The sequence below is a fragment of the Pinus tabuliformis genome, chromosome 1_1 (assembly GCF_031772625.1).
Source record: "Pinus tabuliformis cultivar Carrire ecotype Pingquan chromosome 1_1, CPIR1, whole genome shotgun sequence".
NCBI lineage: Eukaryota > Viridiplantae > Streptophyta > Pinopsida > Pinales > Pinaceae > Pinus > Pinus tabuliformis.
Window position 1 is genome coordinate 119,414,028 of NC_142297.1, and position 10,926 is coordinate 119,424,953.

At 40.0% G+C, this 10,926-nt stretch overlaps 1 protein-coding gene across 2 annotated transcripts in view; it reads left to right on the forward strand.

Moving 5' to 3' along the window:
* LOC149211932 (Nucleic acid-binding, OB-fold-like protein) overlaps nucleotides 1-10,722 on the forward strand; it is a 167,608-nt gene extending 156,886 nt beyond the window's left edge. For both annotated transcript variants that reach the window (XM_089391623.1, XM_089391622.1), the window contains one exon: nucleotides 10,200-10,722. In XM_089391623.1, coding sequence (XP_089247749.1) covers nucleotides 10,200-10,288 — 89 coding nt within the window. In that variant the 3' untranslated portion in view covers nucleotides 10,289-10,722. The remainder of the gene's footprint in view (nucleotides 1-10,199) is intronic.
* The last annotated feature ends 204 nt before the right edge of the window (nucleotides 10,723-10,926 follow it).

Consider the following 10,926-nt stretch of genomic DNA (forward strand, 5'->3'; position numbering starts at 1 on the left):
TTAGATTTTATGTTTTGCATTCCATATAGAATAGTGAAGCATCCTAAAGCAACAATTGTTCATCTGGTGACTTGGTATATAATTTATATGAAGCAAGTATTTTGACTCCATTAAGGCACTGATCTTTCAAAGTAATCTAATCTAATCACTAAACTTTCCAAATTAACCAAGTTGCTAGGCCATTCAGTTGTGTCTATCGGACTTGTCGGTTGTTGACGGATCTTTCATCTTCACATATCATAGGGACTACCCTCCATAGTCCGCTATTGGGAGACAACTAGAATGGAGAGGGCGGGGATCAATGTGATAGACCCCGCCTTGATCGTTGTCGCATCTTGCCTATACAAATTGAGTGGCAACACACAATATTCAACAAGGGTAGAGTTCGAGCTAGGAAAACATCAATGAAAGGGTTTCAACAGAGATCAGAGAGAGGATTTCCAGGGTCAAAGTGAGGGTCAAATTCAACTTCAAGAAGGCCATACTTGTTGGTACAAATTCTCTAGTGTGCAAATCTGGGTAGCAGATCGTTTTCCAGTTGTCAGGAATCAGTTCTGGAAGGAAGAGCGAGGTTGTCTAGTGTGAGTGCAAGATCACCAAAGGGGTGTAGGATTAATCAACTTGAGATCCAACCAGCTAGTGCACATTTCCAGCAGCCAGTGTGTAGAGCAGAAGGGAGTGCGGGTTATTGGAGGTGGCTGAGTTGGGTTTTGCAGTGGAAACAATGAGTTTCAAGGTCGATCTGCTAGTTGGGGTAGTGGAGAAAATTTTCTAGAGATTTGCTAGTGTTTGAGAAATAGATCATTATTGTACTCTCTAATTTTGCTGAAGAATAATGAAATAAACCCTCATTTGCTGCACCAATTTTCCTTTTAGGGTTTTTTTCGAGGACGTTTAGTTCAAAAATATTGTTGCCATTTTTATAGTGTGTGCATCTATTTCTCAGTTCCTATTTTATTCTGCTCGAGATCAGTCAACTCGAGATCCAGTCAGCGAGTGCGCATTTCTTGTAGCCAGTGTGCAGAGCAGAAGGGAGTGTGAATTGCTGGAGGAGGCTGAGTTGGGTTTTGTAGTGAGAAATAGTGAGTTTCTACGTCGATCTGCTAGTTGGGGTAGTGGAGAATTTTTTCTGGAGCTTTGCTAGTGTTTGACAAACAGATCATTGTATTGCTTAATTTTGCTGAAGAATAATAAAATGAACCCTCATCTATTGCACCAGTTTTCCCTTAAAGGTTTTTCAGGGATATTTAGTTCTCAAATATTGGTGTCATTTTTATTATGTGTGCATTTATTTCTCAGTTCCTATTTTATTCTGCAGTATTTTATTTTGAAAAATGCATCAATGATTTAATCATTATTTTCCATAAACAAATAAAATGCTAATAGTTAGAAGATTAAATTCCAATGGTTGCATTCATGGAAATTTCACAAGCACATCCGTCTCGAGGCCTTTCCATGTGAACCTCTTCTTGTTCTGCCTATAGGTCTTCAAGTACCTAGGGTGCCCTGCTAGGGGCGAGCTATGTGCTGCCTGCATAATATTTTCCTTGAGTTGAGACTCCGGTACCAGGTAAATCCGGTCTTTGTAATAAATAATGTCATCAATGACACGATACTTGTCATCCTAGATTAGCCCATTGAGGATCTCACAAGCAAATTTGTTTTTGGAATACTCCACCAACAAGAGGGATTTCCAATCACCTGTAATCTCCATGAGAGAGAGGGTGGATGGCATTCTAGAAAGGGCATCTGCTACCACATTGTTGTTAATTTTTAGGTCTAGATTGTTCTCTATTGAAGATGATTGCATTTTTCAAAATTTATCATCATTTACATATTACATTCACCCCACAACATCATGATATCATTAGTAATTATGTAGAGAGAACAATACCATCAACTAAGTCACCTGACATGGGGATTCGGGATTCGTAGTGTCGGATTCAGACACGTTGACCCCCCGGAACAGGACACATAGGATTCGTTATATATATATATATATATATATATATATTAAAAATTAGATATTTCTTACACAAATTTTAATTAATGATACAAATTTATTGATTTCAAACATAGATCTTCATCTATAGCATGCATAGTACATTCAAAATTCAAATACATGTCAATGTTCACATAAATCATGATTCATAATTCATAAATTAAAATGAAAGACAACTTACAACTACAAGATAGTAAGATAAACACATCGAAAACTGTAGTTTTCTCATTAAGTCATCAAATCAAAATGTGTTACATAGGTAGTGCTGGTGCAATGCCAATGCTAAATATAAATAGAAAACATAAAACAACTACAGGTATACAATCATCAAGGCATCAATCCTCATCATCGGCATTAGAATCAACATCAATGTCCTCATCATCATGGTCCCCACTACTCTCCTCTGCATCCTCCTCCTCCCCTATATCCATAGTCGCCTCTGCATCTGCTGGTGTGGAGGATGAGCCCTCTAAGTCATCAAATCTAACAGGCTCTAGCATTGGATCATTGAGATCCATGTTGGCCAATGCCAACTCAACACTGGTGTCCAGACCCATATCATCAGGAAAGACATCCCACATCTTTGTCTTTCCCCTCAACCACTCTTCCCTCTGCCTGTAAATAAGACGAAGGTTGGTGTGCACATACACCATTGTTTCTGCCCTGGACTGCTCAAGCCTGCTCTTCTTCACACTATACAAATTCCCATATGTGCTTCAATTCCTCTTGCAACAAGAGGATGAAGTCACCTGAGAGAGGAGCCTCATGGCTAACCGCTGAAGAGGAGGGCTTGTTGCCCCATGATTTGCCCACCAAGAATAGGGCTTCTTAGCCCCCCTATCTCTAATCACATCATAACCTCCAAATCGACCATTGCCAGTGGAAAACTCTACTAAGGCATCCTCCACCTCATCAAGCAATGCACTACCTTGAAAAATCCGCCTGAATGCCTCTTTCCTCCCCTGTGAGATTTCACCATCCATGTGAGGAGGGAATCTGCGGGAAGGTCCACCATTCAGTCACTCATGGCTGTAATATTTTGGGTTCAATGAGTGAGCCAAACAATGTAAAGGTGTACAATTCTTGTCCCATCTGCTGACAAGAATATCATGTATAGTATCACATAAGGCCTCTGGTGATGTCTCATACTCGGGGCACTCACTCTATAGAATAATGCTCCTCACAGACTCAATCATGGAATCCCATCCCTCATAAACCTCTCCTAGGATGGGTTTGTCTGTATCTTGAAATCGAAGCAAAGAAATGATAGGGTCCATGATTCGAATAATTAGATTTACCCTCTCCCACCAAGCATCATCTAGGACCGTGTCCTTCACTCTTTTAGAGGCTACCTGATCTGTCTTTCTCCAAAAAAACCAAAACTCAGAAATAACCATGGACCCAAGAGCGGTCTTGACCTCCCTCAACCTCTTCAACATCATGAATGAAGAGGCAAACTGTGTATCAACAATCTTCAAAAATGATAGATTGGTGTACTCCTTGTAGATAGTGAGGGCATTTGTATGATTTTGCACAAAGTTACGGATATGTCGTGCATCCTCAATAATGTTACCAATCCAAAGCACATCAGAAGCAATGGATTTCAGTGCTAAGTTCAATGAATGGACAATACAAGGTGTCCAAAACACTTGTGGATATTTAGCTTCCACAATCATGCCAGCAGCCTTACAAACAGGTGCATTATCTGTAATGATTTGCACACAAGAATCAACACCTACATCTTCAATAACTTTAATAAATAACTCACCAATAAATTGTGCATCCTTGTATTCTCCAAGTGTATCCACTGCTTTCATGAAAATTGGACCATTCAAGGAAGACACCATGAAGTTGATGATTGGGTGTCATGCTGGATCTGTCCATCTATCAGAAACAATGCTAAACCCAAATGTTGGCCATGATGCTACAATAGGTTCAAGCATTTTTTGCACCTCTTTTTTTGCCTTCGTCAACAATGTGGTTCTCAGCTTCTTTGACCCAGGAGGTACATACCCTGATGGAGCCCCTTGAGTTAGAGCTCGACACATCTCAATAAATAGAGGTGAGCGTGCAACATTAAATGATATGAAGTTTTGATAGAAAAAGAAGGCAATGGTGAGATCAAGCTCTTCCCGTCTCTCTTTTTGGAAAATCTTGTCCATTGGACCAAGTGCAATTGCTCTTCTTTTTGCTGCTTGTCCCCCAATAGAACTCTCAAATGGAAATTTGGTGGTGGCTTTCCTCAAAAATGGAAGGGGGTCTTCATTCTTGGGTTTTCTTGATTTTGAAGCCACATTTTCCATACCAACAGTGGACTCCTTTTCCAATTCTTTTCTCTTTTGTAAAGGAACAACTTTACAAGCTCCAATCCCACAACCCGGTAAAGCCAACAAATGTGCTTTCACACGGAAGTATGTGCTTTTGAAAGCAATGTGACCAAAGTTGCATCTCCATTGCACATTGCCTCCTCCCTTCCTCTTGGTGCTTGTCCCATCCTCTTTTGTGACATATTTCCACAATGGATATTTATCTATGTTGTCTCTAGGCCCTCCTCTTCCCTCAACATTACTTGCAGCAGACTGATGATATTGGGGGAGGAGGGGCATCTCCAATGGAGACATTCTTGCCCTTTCTTTGCCCCCTAACTGCTGCCTTTGATTGAGCCATGAATATTGTAAAAGAAATAAACAAAACATGCACAAATTTGTAAACAAAAAATCATATACAAACTGCTGTAATAGAATAATAAATGCAAAAAAATGGAGCTGAAATGCACTTACCTGGTGCTTGAATCTCCTTGCCGAACGCTCTACTCCCTTAGCTCCTTGCTCCAAACCCTTCTCTCCTTGCAAACAACTCAAACAATGCAGCACAAATGACAAACAACGTGAAAGAAATGAAGAAATGCGGCCTTTTTTAACCCGCGACAGTCACTTTTCTGGGATACGAATCCCAAAATCGGGATTCACTGGCCAAGCACGGGATTCGTACAAGATTCGTACAAATCCTAATAGGACACATCGAATCCGAGTTTAGGATACGATTTTCAGGAGAATCGTATCAAACATGTAGGATTCGGGTTCGCCGGGCTATATGGACGAATTCGGTTACTTAGACCATCAACAATGCAGCGGAACAGTAAGAAACAACAAAAGAAAGACATACACAATAGAGACACCAGGATTTAGCCTAGAGACCAAGGCAAAACCCCATAAGGGGGAAAACCCAACTAGATTCTTCTTCTATTAGATATTCATCAAAGTTTAGCTGAGATATAAAGTACAATAATTATGAGACATCATCATCAATCACATTAGGCCACCTAGGACCAATTCCAGCAGCAAACTATATCGTACTGTCATAAGAGCACAATATACATCGCTGTCGCTATCACTGTCATAGAGGTTCTCCCATCACTGTCATATCATCCTCAAATCGTACATCACTATCATAATACTGCTATCCATCACTGTTATGAACACACTGTCATTCACCAAAGTCTATTGCCATCTAAGTAATCGGATTCATCCACATAGCCTGGCGAACCCGAATCTTGCATGTCCGATACGATTCTCCTGAAAATCGTATCCCTAACTCGGATTCGACGTGTCCTATTAGGATTTGTACAAATCCTGTACGAATCCCGTGCTTGGTGAGCGAATCCCGATTTTGGGATTCGTATCCTAGAAAAGTGACTGTAGCGGGTTAAAAAAGGCCGCATTTCTTCGTTTCTTTCACGTTGTTTGTCATTTGTGCTGCATTGTTTGAGCTGTTTGCAAGGAGAGAAGGGTTTGGAGCAAGGAGCTAAGGGAGTAGAGCGTTCGGCAAGGAGATTCAAGCACCAGGTGAGTGCATTTCAGCTCCATTTTTTTGCATTTCTTATTCTATTACAGCAGTTTGTATATGATTATTTTTTGTTTGCAAATTTGTGCATGTTTTGTTCATTTCTTTTACAGTATTCATGGCTCAATCAAAGGAGGCAGTTAGGGGGCAAAGGGCAAGAATATCTCCATTGGAGATGCCCCTCCTCCCCCAATATCATCAGAGTCTACTGCAAGTAGTGTTGAGGGAAGAGGAGGACCTAGAGACAACATTGATAAATATCCATTGTGGAAATATGTCACAAGAGAGGATGGGACAAGCACCAAGGGGAAGGGAGGAGGCAATGTGCAATGGAGATGCAACTTTTGTCACATTGCTTTCAAAAGCACATATTTCCGTGTGAAAGCACATTTGTTGGCTTTACCGGGTTGTGGGATTGGAGCTTGTAAAGCTGTTCCTTTACAAAAGAGAAAAGAATTGGAAAAGGAGTCCACTGTTGGTATGGAAAATGTGGCTTCAAAATCAAGAAAACCCAAGAATGAAGACCCCCTTCCATTTTTGAGGAAAGCCACCACCAAATTTCCGTTTGAGAGTTCTATTGGGGGACAAGCAGCAAAAAGAAGAGCAATTACACTTGGTCCAATGGACAAGATTTTCCAAAAAGAGAGACAGGAAGAGCTTGATCTCACCATTGCCTTCTTCTTCTATCAAAACTTCATATCATTTAATGTTGCACGCTCACCTCTATTTATTGAGATGTGTCGAGCTCTAACTCAAGGGGCTCCATTAGGGTATGTGCCTCCTGGGTCAGAGAAGCTGAGAACCACATTGTTGACGAAGGCAAAAAACGAGGTGCAAAAAATGCTTGAGCCTATTATAGCATCATGGCCAACATCTGGGGTTAGCATTGTTTCTGATGGATGGATAGATCCAACACGACACCCAATCATCAACTTCATGGTATCTTCCTTGAATGGTCCAATTTTCATGAAAGCAATGGATACACTTGGAGAATACAAGGATGCACCATTTATTGGTGAGTTATTTATTAAAGTTATTGAAGATGTAGGTGTTGATTTTTGTGTGCAAATCATTACAGATAATGCACCTGTTTGCAAGGCTGCTAGCATGATTATGGAAGCTAAATATCCACAAGTGTTTTGGACACCTTGTATTGTCCATTCATTGAACTTAGCACTGAAATCCATTGCTTCTGATGTGCTTTGGATTGGTAACATTATTGAGGATGCACGACATATCCGTAACTTTGTGCAAAATCATACAAATGCCCTCACTATCTACAAGGAGTACACCAATATATCATTTTTGAAGATTGTTGATACACAGTTTGCCTCTTCATTCATGATGTTGAAGAGGTTGAGGGAGGTCAAGATCGCTCTTGGGTCCATGGTTATTTCTGAGTTTTGGTTTTTTTGGAGAAAGACAGATCAGGTAGCCTCTAAAAGAGTGAAGGACACAATGCTAGATGATGTTTGGTGGGAGATTGAGTCTGTGAGGAGCATTATTCTACAAAGTGAGTGCCCCTAGTATGAGACATCACCAGAGGCCTTCTATGATACTATACATGATATTCTTGTTAGCAGATGGGACAAGAATTGTACACCTTTACATTGTTTGGCTCACTCATTGAACCCCAAATACTACAGCCATGAGTGGCTGAATGGTGGACCTTCCCACAGATTCCCTCCTCACATGGATGGTGAAATCTCACAGGGGAGGAAAGAGGCATTCAGGCGGATTTTTCAGGATAGTGCATTGCTTGATGAGGTGGAGGATGCCTTTGCAGAGTTTTCCACTGGCAGTGGTCGATTTGGAGGTTATGATGTGATTAGAGACAGGGGGGCTAAGAAGCCCTATTCTTGGTGGGCAAATCATGGGGCAACAAGCCCTCCTCTTCAGCAGTTAGCCATGAGGCTCCTCTCTCAGGTGACTTCATCCTCTTGTTGCGAGAGGAATTGGAGCACATATGGGAATTTGTATAGTGTGAAGAAGAGCAGGCTTGAGCAGTCCAGGGCAGAAACAATGGTGTATGTGCACACCAACCTTCGTCTTATTTACAGGTAAAGGGAAGAGTGGTTGAGGGGAAAGACAAAGATGTGGGATGTCTTTCTTGATGATATGGGTCTGGACACCAGTGTTGAGTTGGCATTGGCCAACATGGATCTCAATGATCCAGTGCTAGACCCTGTTAGATTTGATGACTTAGAGGGGTCATCCTCCACACCAGCAGATGCAGAGGCGACTATGGATACAGGGGAGGAGGAGAATGCAGAGGAGAGTAGTGGGGACCATGGTGATGAGGACATTGATGCTGATTCTGATGCTGATGATGAGGATTGATGCCTTGAGGCTTGTATACCTGTAGTTGTTTTATATTTTCTATTTCTATTTGCCATTGGCATTGCACCGGCACTACCTATGTAACACATTTTGATTCGATGACTTAGTGAGAAAACTACAGTTGTTAGTGCGTTTATCTTACTATCTTGTAGTTGTAAGTTGTCTTTCATTTTAATTTATGAATTATGAATCATGATTTATGTGACCATTGACATGTATTTGAATTTTGAATGTACTATGCATGCTATAGATGAAGATCTATGTTTGAAATCAATAAATTTGTATCATTAATTAAAATTTGTGTAAGAAATATCTAATTTTTAATATCTATATATATAACGAATCCTACGTGTCCTGTTCCAAGTGGTCAATGTGTCCGAATCCGACACTACGAATCCCGAATCCTATGAATCCCGAATCCCCGTGTCAAGTGACTTAGATTGCCATGTTAAGGTCACTGTTCATCAAGTATCATTATCACTGCCATATGAACTAGGGGCCTAGGGCACTGTCATCATGAACCAGGGTACTGTCATCATGTATAATTATGTATCATATCAGAACAATGTTACCGTTACCATGAGAGCAAGGTCCCTGTTATCATGCATCATTGTGTATCATATAAGAACAAGGTTACTGCTACCATACGAGCAAGGTCCCCGTTATTATGTATCATTGTTACTACAAGATCACTGACCTCTTTGCGTTACTTGCATCTTAGAGATTGGCAGACTTTTTGTATCATAAGGATCACAGTCTTCTCGCATCAACTGAGATCCTAGCCTTCTTCACATGACAGAGATCAAGGTCTTCTTCACATGACAGAAATAGGTGAACTTCGTCTCACATAGATTATGTCTTCGCATGCATCACAGAGACTTCGCATCACAAAGATTGTAGTCTTTGCATCACAGAGATAAGAGTCACTGATTTCATCACAGGGATAATGGACCTCTTGCATCAGAGTTTGAAGGCATCACAGAGATCATATCTACGCACTTCTCATCACAGAGATTAGGTAATCTTTGTATCACAGGGAATAAGGTCTTCTTCACATCACAATATACTTCTTGCAACACGATAATGCCCTTCCTAAAATCCCATTGCCTCAGAGGAGGTCCCACTGGATCGGATCTACCATGCATATGAAGAGATCACATAATATATCTCGGATTAACATATTATATGATATGATACATTGGATATCTGAAGACCAATATATCATGAGATCGTATATCTATCTCTTGATATCATATTCTGCACCGAGAGGGATCTAATGAGCCTCTATATTGGCAACTTACGTGCTTTATTATTTATAACTAGGTTGGCCTAGTTACCTTCTTGGAGTTACTCCGCAAATCTAGGAGGATGTGTATAGATACACATATAATCCTCATTTATAGTTCCTTCATTCATTACTGGATCAAGAGCTGTAAACACCCAAGGACACTTCTCTGTCTCTCTCGTGCTACTTTGTTAAACTTGGTGTATTGTTGTCTTTATTTAAGTATTTGTCTCTCTTGCTCATGGGTGCACATGTTGATAAATGCTGTGAAAAATATGAAGGGTTTCTACATGCTTGGATTAGGGTTTGATGAAGAGATCACCATACATCTTATAACTTTGTGAGAACATAAAATTGGTCTAAAGATATAAATGATTACGCATAAAGCTCCTGCAGTTAGTTATCCTCATAATTTTGATATTATTTCAACATTTGTCTGCTCTTTATCAGATGCCTATAGAAAGAGCAGCTCCTAAGCCGACTGTTTTTAAAGATATTATTTTCCCGTATGGAGGACTAGCAGGAAAATTATATTTTGGATGGCTGTTTGTTTTGTGAAGTATTTTTCTTGTCATTGTAGGGAGCAGTCTTGCAGTACTTAAATAAATCAAATGTAGCACACAATCATATCCTTTCTATTTTCATACATAATGAACTATTCATGATGGCTATTTATTCATAGAACATCTTCCCTGCCAAAATTGTGAGTTGTTTGTCTTATATATTCAGGTGCAGCAATGATCCCAATCAGCTGGACAGAAATGCAGTGCCCTTTGACAAATCAAATAGAGCGGCGAAAGGTTGCCAGGGCTGTCTGATATGTAGCAAGAAGCTTTTGTATTTTGACACAAGGTTTCACATTTCTTTGATTGATCAAATTCATGCAATTATGATGTTTGTAAATGTGGTCAATTTTGGTCTGACGGAAATGGCTATTGAAGTGTTTTGTTCTGCATTGCATATATTTATACCATTTGGGTAGCCATCTTTGCAATCATATTATCGCCACTATGCAAGACTTCGGAGTCTGATTGTTTTCTGTCTATCTATTGACTGTTCACGGTTGACAAAACCAATTTATTCTAATGTTTATGTAATTTTCACGGGTGGGTCACTGAGGTTGGCATTAATGGGCATAACAAAAGTTAAGGACACACTTAAAAGTAGAATAGGGGCATCACACTTTCTTCTTTTAAAAATAGGCATAGCTTGTAACCTCCATAACTTCATATACTTGACCAACTTATTTTCCTGTGAATCTCGATGCTTATTGATGGATGAAGGCAAGGTTTGCATGTGTCGATGCAGATATGATAAGTGTACCCTTCATATATTTTAGAATTTTGTAGATTATCGTAAGTCAATTGAGCTGGTTAAAATTTCATTTAAGACATTTATGTTTTGGGTTGTATTAATTGGGTTCCGACTTTGTAACTGGAGTGTGCTGTTTCTGCAT